This window comes from Oryzias latipes, chromosome 13 (assembly GCF_002234675.1).
Source record: "Oryzias latipes chromosome 13, ASM223467v1".
Taxonomy (NCBI): domain Eukaryota; kingdom Metazoa; phylum Chordata; class Actinopteri; order Beloniformes; family Adrianichthyidae; genus Oryzias; species Oryzias latipes.
Window position 1 is genome coordinate 6,735,054 of NC_019871.2, and position 15,117 is coordinate 6,750,170.

The following is a 15,117-nucleotide window of genomic DNA, read 5'->3' on the forward strand; positions in this document are numbered from 1 at the left end:
TACAAAGGAGGTACTGCACGGGAGGAGGAGGGGTGGAGATGAAGAGCCGATCCGGCGGTGTTGCTGCTAAGGACTATTTCACAGAATCGCTTTAACCAAAGTTTGTGCCCCTGCATAGAGAAATGGCATCAGCTGACTCTGAAGTGGAAAATCGTGGAGAATGATTATCATCCGGATGAATGAATGATGGATGAAGCCGGCCTCTTCTAGAGGAAGATGACCTCTGTCGCTTAACTGATGAAGGAGGAAGCACGGGCTCCTGGTTTTAGGGTACAGAGTGACAGAATAACACCCCTAATAAGCGTTATAGTATACTATGGTACAGTTTACTGCTCAGAATAAAAAAATAAAAAAGTCTTTATGTTGCGTAACATTCCACCGTTCTTTAATAAATGTTTTACAAAGCATTAGAAAAATTCAGAAATGTTTTTGGTTAGTAAGGATCAGTGACGGACATTCTTCAATTTTATAAACCTAGCCCTAATGTAAACAGAGAACTCTCAGCGACGGGAAAGTGTTTTTCTGTGCTATCGGTCTGTCCACAACTCATAGGCAAAATTGTACTGAATTCCTGCCGTTGTGCAGAAAATATGCCTTAGAGAACAACATTTATTTTTAAAAAGCATAATTAAAATACCACTGGAACACTTTGAAAATACATCAAACGATGGTTAGAGTGGATCCTTAAAGGGGAAATATATTTCTCCATAGTGTCTTCTTCTTGTAATCAATGTGTAAAAAAGCTCAGCTTAATCAGACGTGTTTTTAAACCCCCTTTTCATATTTTTATGGTCTGACCCATTTGTAAAACTAGTCCCATTTTGTTTTTTTCCAACAGCTTTTAACACAAACCCATGACTTGTAAAGTAAATTGCTAATAAATTTAAGTATACTTATTGGCTAGGCTTTTGAAAAACAAAAAACACTAAAAGAAATATTTCTTATATAAACAGTATGAGACATTAAAAATGATTCCTCTATCAAAAAGTTTGACAACGGCTGGGTATTGTTGCTTCAAAGATTTTTTTTTTAGGATAACTTTTGGCATTAGTTTGTCTTTCCCTGCAAAGGCCAGTGGAGCTGGATGATTAATAAGCTCAGAATTCTTGTTATAATGATATATAAAGAACCAATCTGTGTGTTGGCACCATTTCCCCTTTAATTGGCAGTACTTTCTGAGATAAGCCCCTGCAGAGCCCAACCCAAGCCTGCCTGAAACGGCTCCAGACGCCGGGCTGCGAGTGTTCGAGAAACTCCTCTGGCAATCGGTCTAATGCCAGGTGGTCCGCTCCCAAGAAAAAGCGCGAGGGATGTGATGGCGGAGAGGCTCGGTCGCGCCACACCCTGCTTACCCAGCACCCAGCGGACCGTGAGCTCTTTTAATTAGAGAGGATGCAGCCTCAGCACCTATCAGGTTCGGCTCCCAGCTGGACGCACATTTATAATGCATGGCACAGGTTAGGAATCCCGCTTTCAAACATCTCCCTGTTGAGACGGCTAACCAAACGCAAAACCAAACATGTAGCGTATAAAAAAAGCAGCACAACTTGACTTAACAGGTGCGAAGGTGCTAAGTAGCAGTTTCTACAAAGACAGTGAGGAGTGCGGGTGTGTGGAATGAGCTGTTTGGAGCAAAAAGAAGTGAATTTTGTTTGTATGTAGGGGAGAGCATGGCCACTGTGCATGACTTGTTAATGCTGGCTGGACTTACAATGAGAGGAGGGCAAAAAAGGAAGGAAGGAAGGAAGGAAGGAGGAATGTCATACCTTTCACTACCTTATCCAGATAGTGAGCTTGGGAGATAAAAACAGGACACATAAGGGAGGTTTGAACAGTGCCAATTCCATGACGGGACGGCGGGCCACTATGTTAGTTTACATTTCAGAAAGTAAGTTGACAAAAAAAATGGAAAAATGCAGCCATGAAGCATTACAAGCATGCATTACGAGCAGAACATCAAACACGATCGAACACAGGAGAGGGATGAAGACGGGAGAAGTTCTGAAACAGAGAGAGAGAGACGGAGGAGGAGCTAAAAAAAAAAACACCCCTGTTTATTAAATGGTAGGATCTCATATCAAAAACCTCAGGGGGCCTTCACAAATACACACGACTTATGAACATAGAACTTTGCTCAAACAAGAACTTTGGAGGTTTCTGTTCTGGACGCACATCGGCAGGGGTCACGTGAGGTCACGAGTGAAACCAGTCCAGACCTCCTGTGCTTCACGGCGTGGAGCTCAGGGCCAACCGGAGCTCTCATGAATGAAAATGGAGTTTAATTGAGATGTTTGGCATCTTAATGGATGACACGGAGGAATCTTCTTGTCGAGTGAGGATCTCAATATGGCCTTTATAAAAGATCCATACATAATGTAATGTCGGTCTATAAAAGATTCACAAACAGAGTCCAGCCAGAGTACTCAGACAGCACCGCATCAGGATCAAAATGCCGTCAGATAATCTGCTGTAAGGTATTACTTATAACTTCCTTTTGAATCAAACATGTGGGAGGTGCAGATTTCCATTAACTGAACCAATTTGGGAGGGTAGGAGGTGCTGTTGTGTTCCTTTACGCCTCCTTTTTAAACTTTAGACTGTTCATATCAGGTTGGTCACATAGTTAAAAACTGTCCAAACACATGTTTCTCTTTGGCTTTAATGACGTTCAAAATACTATTATTATAATGTCTTGCATGTTCGGACATCTATAGCTTTAAACTGTGGTTTTTAAAAGCAGAATATATTTATAGCATGGATTTTATTCTTATACATTTTCGGCAGTCACCTAAAAAAGTACTGTTTCCCAAAATACTACAGTGTAAAAAAAAGTTGAGAAAACTCAAAATTTTAAAGTAACTGGCTGTACAAAAATTGTCAAAAAGCTTTTAGACTATTTAGAGACTATTAAATTTGCTTCTTCCACTTTGATGGCCTTAAAATGTTCAACTTTCTCAACTTTTCTTTTTACAGTGTACGGACTAAAAATACTAAACTGAAAAACTACAAGCACGCTGTGTAAGAGCAATTCTTTACATTTTAGTAATGTATCAAAGAAAGAGAGCAGAAGAAGGAAAAGGAGAAGTGACACACACCCAAGAACAAACAATGACACGTTATGATCTGGGAAAGCAGGCATCACACAGCATGTCCTCTGAATCATCACAGCGTGTTGCTTTGAAGGAGGTTTCTGACAGTGCTGCAGTCAATGATTGTGAAGTCAACCACCCTGTTATGTTGGTTCTGAAGGAGACGTATTATGCTGCTCAGATGTTGATGCAATTCCTTAAGTATTTCTGACACAATTTGGTAAAAATACTGCAGAGATCAAATACATTTTCAAGAGATATTAGGAGTGAAAAAACAAAATGTTTCTGTAAAACCTGAAGTGAGGCTCTGACAATGTTCGCCCAAATTTAGGTCATGCTTGTGGGTCAAGGTTTTTTTGGGCCTATATGCACAGGTCAAGTTATATTTGTCTTCAACAGCTCTGTAGAGTAGCATCAAAGAGGCAGTGAAAGTACAATTCTCTGTGTTGTACCTGTTGTTGGATGCTAATGCTAAAAGATAAAAAAACAAACAAAAGAGAGTTCAATAAACTCTTCTGCGGTTTGCGAAATTCACAGAATTCCAACAGATTAAGACAACTAAAAAAGATCTGGTTTGCACTAACATGCATCACACTGCAATGATGTCAGTGCAAGCCTGCTCTTTCAGAATCCATTGGAATTACCTTGGTTGTTCGGTCTTACGGTAATTCAAAGGGTGTGTCTTATTTCCTGTCGCTGGGGGCAACACCAGTATTAAAGGGTCCAGTTCCGTTCGCACAGACAAATCGGAATCACACAAGGGTCATGTGAAAGGACAGAGAGGCTCATAAATAAAGGTCAACTACTGCTTTCTTATGATGATTATTCATTACAAATTTAAAGATGGCAAAAATATTATTCTTTAGACCAGGCATGTCCAAAGTCGGGCTCACGGGACAAGTGCGACCTGCATTCACACTTCCACCTGCCTGCAGGCACCTGTTATAAAATTCATTAACAACTATTTCTGTTATTCAAATACAAAAACTTCACAATAATTTGGGTAAAAATGTGTTTAAAATTGAAAAGTATCCGAATGCACTAACATTTTTATTAAATTGTCCATTTGCATTTTAAAGTTATTGAAAGGGTTCAAATAATTCTGGTTCTCACATATTTTCTCCTCACCAAATCTGGCCCTCTTTGCAAATTTTTGGACATCCCTGCCTAAGATTGTTTCCTTTATAAGATTTGTCTTTTTTGTTTAGATGTTCCTTCAGGGAGGATTATTATTAAGTCTCAAAAGGGGACACAAAGAGTTTGCTAGATTATCACAAAAACTGCGGCAAAATGCAGCACTTCAGGTCTTTAGGCTGAAACCCGATGACCCTTTTTGATGTTAGCATAAGCTGAGCGTTTTTAAAACAGCTCTTCACATCCCGTTAAGGTCTGGCAAACCCTGTACTTCAGCCAGTGTTTACCGAGAGGCAGCTGTGAGTATAAACACAGAGCAAACAGCGGTGGTTGACCTGCTCACAATAACTCACATGTCAGCGTTCGAAAATAATAGCAAACGTGAAGGGAGCAAAAGAAAAAAAGAGGTGAGGAAACTGAAAGGACACCTTAGCACATTCCCACATGAAAATGCATGAAGGCAAGCCTCAGATCCTTCAGTAAACCTGTTCATGCTTTACCAAGTTGCACAAATTTAATTAAGCATGCCCCCCCTCCCTCCGCCATCCCCAACTGGATACTTCCCCTTGAACCCAACACACACTCAGGCAGAGCACGCGTTTGTTGGGCTCCCACACCCTGACCAAACATACACACACACATATATATATAGATATATACATCGAACTGGCCCCCCTCTCCAAAACAAAAGCTTTTCCCATCCTACCAATGGTGCAGTGTTCTCCATTCCACCCCGGACTGCATTCACATTTGCCGTCCCTGCAAGTGCCATGTTCATTACAGCGTGGGTGACACGCCCTCTGGTCACACCCGGTGCCCATCCAGCCGTCGTCACAGCGACAGGTGCCTGAAACACAAACGCCGTGGCCACCACAGTCCGCTGCACAAATCTCTGTGGGAGACAGGGATATAGAAGAAGACAACAAAGGGAATGGGGGAAGAGAGACAGAAAAAGGAAAGGGGCGGCAGGAAATGGGATAGAAGGGGAAGACGGGGTAGTGATGGGACAAGGCAAAGAGGGTGGAAGAAAGACAAATCCAGAAGTTATTGTCTGAGAAAGGCAGCCACGCTTCACTACCTTGTCTGGTGGCGGCGCAGGAGACATTCCTGCACCTCATAAGAACAATCCATTTTGGCCAGTTACTGAGTCCATCAGGAAGAAAAGGAGAGGCTTACAGTGGCTCTTGCAGATTTTTCTTTGCCTCTTCTAAAATGTCTTTATTCATCTCTTCTCCCAATAAAAAAAAAGGTTTAAGTGGAAAAAAATAAACCCAATCAGCACACACTTCTTCTTTTTAATCCATGCAGATGGCCTGGAAACAGGATGTACAAATCCATGAAAAAGCAGGAGCATAGAATTTCAATATGTTGTTTTTATCGTCTTTGAGTGCCGTCTACCCGGAGACGCAGAGCACTCATGGATTGATGCAGAAAAGCTGCGCTGACGCTATCGAGCAGCAACCGAAGACCTCCCTGACCGGTATTCATCAAAGCTGGTGTATGACAAGACAGAGGCTCAGAGAATTTACACGCTAACCGATAACGTACGATCTCATCGAGATTTCAAGCTCTTTATTAACCGTTCTGTTCCAAACAGGGCTTAGGAGCATGGGTGACACTGAGCAGTAGTGTTCCGGGCTTGTTAGCCAAAACCAATTCATCTGTGACCACTGGGGACCAAAGGGGATGTAAAATCTTTTAATAAGTCAATTACTGCCTTTGCAGAGCATGTTTTGTCTCTGTCGCAGTTCTAATCGGAAACGTATTCTTCGCTAAAACATGACACCACAAACCCCGCCGAGAAGACACCCTGGCTAGCTAATTACAGATCATCAAAGACCGTCCGAATGCTGATTTCACATCTCAAGTTTCAGTGGATAATTATACTAGCAATGAATAATTTACTAAAAAAGGTAAAGTGCATGTGAAAATAAAATATTTCCATATTTTAATGTTTCTATTGGAGAACAGGACCCTCCAAACGTTCCAAAGACAATTTGGCATCAGCTGAAGGTGAGCAACCTGAGGGATTTCATTTACACGCAGGTTTAGGAAAAAAACTGAAAGGGCCAAACCAGCAGGACCCCATTTTCCAGCCACTCTACAAGGTGCAGGTAAGACATCAGGGAGGGGGGGCAAGTCTGGGTCTGCTGAGAGTTTGGGGAGTCATATCCCTCCGAGCCCCTAAAAGGCGCAGAAAACTGCCATCAGTTTTAAGGCTGTGTCACAGAGCCGCTGTACATACATTTTGTACATTTTGAGCATTTTCCAACAAGTGAAATTTCTGTCTTTCATGATACATGCCTGATACACGGAATTTATATGCGTCTCTTGCGTTTGTCTTTCGTCAACATGCGCAAATATCCGTCCAGAGTTTTGGCCAATGGATCTTTACATTGATTTATGGAGAGAAATTAGACTCAGTCAGATTTGTGCGTGCGTAATTCTTGATTTGTGTGTAAATTAGGATTTGTGTATGCATATTCTTGCTTTGTGCGTTTGTAAATTAGGATTTGTGCATAAATTTGGATTTGTGCGTGAATTTTCCTATCAGCCTTCCCTTCTAAACGTATCCAGACAATGACTCAACTCAATGACTCAATACATGAAGACAGTAGATTTTAGTGTTGAACACAGAGGCTACTTACTTCTGGGCGCTGACCACCGAGATGGGCCGCCATTCTTCCCGTGACTCTCTCAGTCTGACTGCCTTTGATTTTTCCGGAAGAAAAAAAAACAGTGCCCCCTACTGGTCGTTCCTATCACGCATTTTGTATCAATTCGGTGTCTCGGAGAATAATATACTTTTAATATATATATTAGCGTTTAAAAGTGAAAGTAATATTCTCAGATAATAATTTTTATTTTCCTTTCAAGTTTTTTTAAGCCCTACTACACCCACTGAAGGAAATACGTTTAGAAGGGAAGGCTGATAGGAAAATTCTAATGACCGAGCATTCCACTGGTATTTAAACGCAGCACTTACGGACGAATTTGTGAGACGTGAAAACAGTCTCACGGTAGATCCGTGCGTAACTTTGGCTTCGTGTGTGCGTAACAAGGGATTCGTGCGTGTTTTTTAAAGATGTGTGTGTGTAAGTAGTTTCAAACTGTTGTAATCTTAATTTGTGCATACGTAAATTGCATTTTGTATTTTTTTCATTTTAAATTTTTTTAACTTATACACAAAACGTATTATGTGAGTAACAAATCACGCACAAATCCAAATTTACGCACGCACAAAGCAAGAATATCCATACACAAATCATAATTTACGCACAAATCAAGTATTACGCACGCACAAATCCGACTGAGTCTAATTTCTCTCCATATTGATTTGCTTTTGAGCTATTCAAAATTTTTGGGCAGTTAAGAATTACTGAGTTTACCTGTATTTTACACGCAATGGGCTTTTACGTTAAGTTAATTTAATGTGGTTTTAACATGTTTCATTCATGGTTCATCTGTGAAAATTTCACGTAAAGACCAAACCTTTTCTCACTTTTTTTTTAACGTGTATATCCACGCGACTAATTTGAATCCATGCAATATGCCCAAAATGAACGTATGTGCTGTGTGACACGGAATTTATGACACTACCCTGTGGATTTACCGGGCTTGGGACAAGCACAAGCAGGACACTAGTCTGTGTTTGTTGATGCTGCGTTTATTTTTTTATGTCTGTTTATTTGTCTGCATTTTGTCTTTCATTTCTTGTCTTTTCTTTTAGTAGTGGGGTACTTTTGTTTGCTCCTTTCATTTTTATTTCTTTGGCTAATTTTGGATTTTGGGGGGCCAGTACCGGCATTTAAGGGGGAATTATCCCTCCTTGCCCACCCCCATACCTGGCCTTGCAATCAAGTTCCATTCCTGAGCCTCATTGAAATGCACACAGGTGGGAGAACCTTGTCAAAGTCACTCTCAGACAACTGCTTTCTTGGAACAAAAGGGGAAAACCTTTAAGGTGATAAAGATGCAATTACTGCCCCCAGGCAAACCCTCATTATCTTTGGCCAAAGGAGTCCACAGTGAGATATTCACCCCCATTCCCACGATGGTCCTCACCATTTGCACTAAAAGAGCATGTAAACAAGCCTTCCTCTGGCAGGAGACGCACAAAATGCTGTATAAAAAAAAAAAAATAAAAAAAAAAATCACATACACGAAGGACATAAAACCTCAGGCATCGCCGTTTAGCAACTCACAGCCTAACTACATACTGTTCACACCAAGACTGCGGTGCTCCACAGCAACACCAGAAAATGAGTTTGTGACGTGTTCTATAGAAAAGATTAAATAATCCCAAAAGATTTCTTGAAGGTCTTCTAGTCTTTTTTTTCCCTGGGCCTGCAGGGTTATAGGCCTCTTACAGTAGACCCCCGTCAAATAGCTTAGTATTGTATTAGACCACAGAAAGCCCTACAATGAACAGGATAAAAAGAGGATAAAGAGCTAACTCATCATCATTTATTGAGCTTTTTCTCGACTAGGCAAACTCGCACTAACTGCCCATTTCCTTCCAAATCCTCGGGATTACCTAATAGGTCAGCACGCCTTCTTGGAATACAAAGGGAATTGGTGGATCAGAGTGACTGCTGCATGAAAATCCTTAATGTTTTTTAGCAAGAATACAAATGATGTCTAAATAAAAAGGGCTCCGACTGCAGCAGGCGAAAGAGAACCGATGCCCTGATTATCAACGCATCGGGGGCCGGTTCAGACGCAGCTTTCCGAGGCTGTTGTGAAAAACAGTCAAATGCAAATGCGGTCTCGAAAGAGCATTTATTCATGTGGAAAATTGTAAAATTCTTCAGCCGGCTTACCGTGTCTTTCCAGTAAGTTTTGACTGCCAACGCTGCAAGTCAGTGGCGGTAGATACCAACATTTGACAGCTTTATTACAATCTATCCCGGAGTCTGTGAGGGTTTTCAGTAAAATACATTATTAAATGTGAGCGTGAGGCGGCTGTCGGAGCCGAGTCTACATTTTACAAGTCCTTTTTTCTTCCCTCCAGCCTCAAGAATGAATATTCGAGATGTAAAACTGTATCTCGCTCTCAGTCTTTTCTTAACTACCAAGAGGGAACACTCCCTGTGGACATAATGAACACATTGGGAACAGTCCTCTGGAGCAGAGAAAAAAAGAGAAGCTATCATCAGCTGTGAACCTTGCACCTACGTGAGGAGAGCAGGAGCTGAACAAAGAGCTTTCATTTACGTCATTCCGCTAACAGAACCTCTTCTATTCGCGCCTTTTTGTTCCCCTTTTTTGCAGCTGCCGCCTACCCGTGCAAAAGAGGGGATGAAACGATTAGTACAAAAAGAAGCAAAATTAGTGTAATTTGATTGCTGGTCCAAGACATCCAACCGATCATTGATAAAAATAATTACCACCCTTAATGTCTGTCATTTTTTCCCCCCTTAAAAGATGACTAATGTGCTGGCAGGTAGCAGAGTTGCATTAAACCAAGCAGAAAGAACAAAATTTGTACACAAAGAAAATGGGAGGTTTTTAGGGATGAACTGGTATCATTCAGGCTGTAGCTGCTAATTATCATTCATGGCTTGTTGGGGCTCTGAAGACTGACAAAGAAAAAAAAAAATACCCACAACCTTACTTTACTTCCAACTGTCGACCTCCAACTGATTATAGATGAGAGCAAAACAGACGTTTGCGTGAGTGCGTTTCACACAAAATCATGAACGTTTACTTCAGAGGGAAGTAATCACAAACAAATGTGTCAAATCAAGCAGGAACTTCATTTAGAGACCTAGAAGCTGTATAAAAAGTATCAGGGTTTAAAAAGTCCTCTACGCTTGTAAGGGACATAAGTATTTAGAGTTTTTGTTGGTTAAAAGGTCAGAAGATCAAAACTGTTTTGCATTAAAAAAAATAGCAGTTGTGTTCCACTTTTCATTGCCTTTATGGGTGAAAAGGCACCATCTGTGAGTAACAAATGGGCAACTCTGTACGCGGCATACAGGTACAGAGTTAATCAAGGTCATAGACTGATTTCAGAGAGCGAAAATGTTTTTTCTACCGGCATGCTGTGAGCGACAGGTCACAGTGAACACTTGTACAACACAAAAGCGTAAGGGAAGCGTGAAGTAGGTGAGACATAGATGTGTTGTATGGATTTTTCCATTTTTCCAACTCCCCCAAATCCTGTGCACTGAGCAAGGCCCCCATTACTACTGTCCAGGTCCAAGCACGGGGGTGAGGCATTTGCGCGCAGTCAGTTAGGGGGAAGTGATCGAACCTTCTTAACTAGGAGTGTAACGATTCAATTTAACACCAGTTAGATTCATATCATATTGTGGTTGACAATACGATTCATAGCAGATGTTGGGTCATTTTGATTCACTGACCTAAAATGGATACAGGACATCCTTAGCCAAAACCTCAACCAGTGTGACTCATGGATAAATAAATGCCTGGTACTGAACACGGCAGGTGAAGTTTTCCAGATTCCTTGTGTTTCTTGCAAGATAATCAAGTGTAAATTAAATATGTGCACAAACAAGTAAACCGGAATTAATGACAACTCTATTCACATTTTAATTTCCTAAAGTTCAGCCCACTGTTGTTTTTCCATATCAAAATAATCCAAAAGGAACATTTTTAGAACAATCTAGCACACTGTATGGTCACGTCTTTGCTAAATTCAAAGTTTTTCTACTTTTCTACAAATTAAATATTGGACTGGAATGATCAAACTTTGTGACATCACGTGTGTGTTGTCCGCTGTGATGACACTCGTTATTTCATTGTAGCAAAACAAACCCACTGTACCTCAATCCAAATGGTATTTCCAACATCGGTTATCGATTTGATTAAATTAACATCTTGCCAAAGACAAGATCGATCTGGTTATACCGTAAGTGCAGATATTGATTCAAGGATAAAGTTGTCAAATTGTTTCACCCCTATTAACGACAAAAGTACATCAAAAATGTTACAAATGCCTCTTGATACAATTACCACATGTATGACAATCGCCCGTTCCATTTTATTAGGTCTATTTAGGTGGTTGTGTGAGTCTCAAGGGAAATTTGAGTTACACTTATTTCCCGGACAGCCCAAAAACCAACACTGACTTGGGTTTTATTTTTGTAAAGTTGATCAAATAGGAGCCATGGTGACAACACACAAATGTTGCACTTTACAACAAAAAGCTGTTTTGGACTCAGTCCCTGTTTTTCCATTTTATAATCAGTTAAATCACTCTGCCAACATTTACTCTCACAACGGGGGCGCTCACCTGTAGAGCAGTCATGGCCGGTCCAGTTGGGGTCACAGCTGCAGGTTCCGGTGTCTGCCAAGAAAGCTCCATGTCCAGAGCACTGGTCCATGCAGGAAGCCCTGGGGCTTTCACATCCGGACCCGCCCCAGCCCACGAAGCAGTGGCACTCGCCTTGGACACAAACCCCTCGGCCCGAGCACGTGGGGTCCAGACAGTCCACTAGCAAAAGGGTTTCAAACAGAGCTGGTTAGACGCTCCAGTCACCTGCTGTTCCTTCCTTTTTTCAGAGCAACTTGGCATCTCAATTCAGAGCGACAGTGGGCTGCAGCTCACGCTGCACCAGCAAAGCAGCTTAGCACAGCAACAATGAGGGAACTGAGGGAAACACACAGAGAAACCCACTTTTTCTAAAACTGGCAAAAAGATTTCCATGGAGGCAAATTAAATGGCTGTTTGTTCGGTGGGTGTTATGGCACAAACCTACAGGTTCCACCCACACTCCTGCTCGCTTTCTTTTTTCATTTCCAAAAGAATATTCCCTCTAAAGAGAAAAGGCTGCTAATAGATGTCTTTTTCGACAAAAATCAAAGCTGCGGTGATGATCAAAGCTAGAAAACCTGAAACCTACATTTACTGAACAGAGGGAAATTGTAGGGAAAAGCCTGGGGTAACCGCCAGACTTCACAGGCTAAAGTAAAGACTTTCGCAGCCCTAGGGTTTGAAACAAACATCTTTTCTTTCTATGCTCTAATACAGCAGAAGAAAATCCTTTTTTGAATTGTTATCAGGTTCTGCGATGGTCGTAGTATCACCATTCTGTCCACGAGACATTATCTGCTCACAGATGGTAAACGGGCGCCAAGTGGGAGCGATGTCTAGCCACTTAGCGCCCCACCATGGCAGGTCCCCTTTACCAAGACATAAGTGGGTATAAAGGTTGTTGTGGTAAGACAAACACGATGTCTTGCCTCGTAGCAGATGGTTTGAGCACAAGATACAAAGATCAGAGCCTAACTGACAAGAAACTCTCCTGGCAATTAATCATTGTGCCTGAAGGTCACATGGAAGAAAGGTAAAAATGTTAGAGGGCCCCTGCCCACATTCCCCTCCAATCCTTATGGCAAGCACTCCACCTAAAATAGAATGGAGGCCTATGGATGTCACAAACCCCCATTTATCAAACTCCCAGGGTCCATTTTTCATTTTGAAATGAGAGCCTTCAAGAGCTGACGAACACAATGGCTCCTTCAATCTTATCTGGTGAGGCCTTTTCCAACCTAAAGTGAAGCTGCAGCTCCTCACAGATTCATATCAGACATCAACTTTTAACAGCATATGTGCTGTTTTAAACCCAATAATTGTGCAGAACAACAATTCATATTTGAAAGTGTTAAGGCTCTTAAAATAAATATTGAACAAATGTCTGGAAGGAAACACCTTCTTCGCAGTTTTCCCCTTTGTAGCCGGGGTTGCAGATGCAGGTTCCCATGATGCATGTTCCACGGCCGCTGCACGTGACGTCGATGCACTGGTTGGTGGGAACGTCGCACTCGGACCCCTTCCAGCCGCTGTGACACATGCAGCGACCTTTAAGGTATTGACCATTCCCACTGCAGAGCACTGGACAGGCCGCTTTAAAACAAAGAGCAGAAATCCTTTCAGACAGACTTAAGCGAGTTCTGCAGCGCAAAGCATCAAAGCTTTTTACTTCAATCCATACGTAACAGCAGCACAGCCGTGGTTCTGCCTAATTTCAAGATCTGTGCTGTTATTGAGAGGAAGATGTTTCTTTTTTTTCTTTTTTAGCATCCCATAACACGCCTGAACCACAGTAATTAATAAAAGGATTATGTGGAATGAAGTGACTCACCTCGCCCACAATCAGGTCCTTTGAATCCTAAAAAGCAGTGGCACGTTCCAGCAATGCAGTCACCGTTTCCAAAGCAGTTACTGGGACAGTCATCAATAGAATCTGCAAGAGCAATCAGAAAAAATAGCTTTTTGAGAGATGCAGTTCAAAAAAGTGATTCCTTCGCCCTGGACTCGTTTCTTTCGGCTACTTATTTCCCTTTTTTTTGGTTAATGACAGTGATGAGCGAACGCTCCGCATTTCTGTTTCACTGTGAGCAACGAGCTCTTCCCGTTTTTCACATAAATGGACCATTTAAGAAATGAGAAACAAGTTGTCATCACCTGTACAAAAAAATTTCAATTCGATTACACTTTGAGAGTTTACAGAAACACAGAATGTGGAAAACCAAACGCTGGTAACACATTTAATTTTTGACTGATGGTTGTTATGAGTCAACAAACAAAAGTAGCTCAAATTTCATTTCACAATTTATCATCTTAAAAACCTTTATGGGTATGGATAAGGAAATGAAAAAATATTAGGAATGCAACCAACCAACCAACTAACCAACCAACCAACCAGCTTTATCCCTTTTTGAGGGTGGTGGGGTTTCTGGAGCCTATCCCAGTCATTGTTAGGTGAATATCAGACCCCCCCCGGACAGTTTGCAAAGTTTAAAACATTTAAACATTTAAACCCTTAAAAATTTAGTTTTAGCTCCAGTCTTGATGCCCTTTCAACCACAGAATCTGGTCGTTTGTTTATGCAATTGATGTTTCTGCAATTCCAACGGATTCCAAAGTGGAGAAAAGCAGCTTTAGAATCCTTTGGCATTACTAGAAATGCAATAACGGTCAAAGACTTACGGTAGTTCAAAGTTTGCAAGTTTTTAACCAATTTCCCTAACTCAACTGATATTCCGATGGAGTCTGAGGCGGAAAAAAGTGGCTTTGCGCTGATATGCAGGACTTTACAGTCTTGATTTTTAATGCAATGAACCTAAAAGATAATGATGTAGAGAAAGGCAGCCTCAGAATCTGTTGGAATTGCGTTTATTGCATAAATGATTGAAGAGTTACACTTGTGATGTCGGCGACAGCTCTGGTATAAAAGGGTTAAGGATTTAGTGTGTTTAAACACACACAGACGGGGAATAATGACAGAAATGGACCAAAACACCTGGAATTGTCTAGCTGTTTTAACTGCTGCTTGTTTGGAGCAGTGTTGGCCAAAAGAAGAGTCTATTTTCTTTGGCTCAGTTCTGCTCTTTACACCTCTGGGTTGCCTGTAGGCATTCACACTGCAGTAAACCGCACCAGAGTTCAGTTGTGTGATAAGAGACATTTTTAAGTCCACATTTAAGACCAGATAAGCTTTTAAACCTGCCAAATAAAGCGGACTTCATGAGAGAATAATTTTTGCTGTGTACTAAACATTGACTTTATATGACCCCTCCCTCATTTCAAACAGGAGGTACCAGCAGAACGTCTGTGCTTCGTTTGCTGTGGCCAGGTTTTCACCCTGTAGAGGCCAGACATCTGTATCCAGTACCTTTGCATGAAATCCTAATGCTGAACATTTAACACCGAAAAGCTCCTTATTGCCTGTCATCTGTAAAACAACATTTTTACAATTTATCCTTTTCCCCGCCTGTTTTTCCAAATTAAAATTTTCTTTTGTGTAATCTTCACTCTAAAACGTGTGACACTCTGCATGGCACAATCATTCAAGAGAATATGACAGAGTGGATAATGGCCTCAATTTAAATGCAATTAATTGGTGAAACATGGTTTCTGTCG

At 41.3% G+C, this 15,117-nt stretch overlaps 1 protein-coding gene across 8 annotated transcripts in view; it reads right to left on the bottom strand.

Moving 5' to 3' along the window:
* Positions 1 to 15,117, bottom strand: part of tenm4 (teneurin transmembrane protein 4) — a 211,425-nt gene that overhangs the window by 74,640 nt on the left and 121,668 nt on the right. For 4 of the 8 annotated variants that reach the window (XM_023962049.1, XM_023962055.1, XM_023962054.1 and 1 more), the window contains 5 exons: positions 13,337 to 13,438; positions 12,904 to 13,098; positions 11,485 to 11,685; positions 4,930 to 5,115; positions 1,767 to 1,793 (listed from right to left, as the gene is read on the bottom strand). In XM_023962049.1, coding sequence (XP_023817817.1) covers positions 1,767 to 1,793; positions 4,930 to 5,115; positions 11,485 to 11,685; positions 12,904 to 13,098; positions 13,337 to 13,438 — 711 coding nt within the window. The remainder of the gene's footprint in view (positions 1 to 1,766; positions 1,794 to 4,929; positions 5,116 to 11,484; positions 11,686 to 12,903; positions 13,099 to 13,336; positions 13,439 to 15,117) is intronic. The other 4 variants (XM_023962051.1, XM_023962050.1, XM_023962053.1 and 1 more) reach the window with 1 other exon arrangement.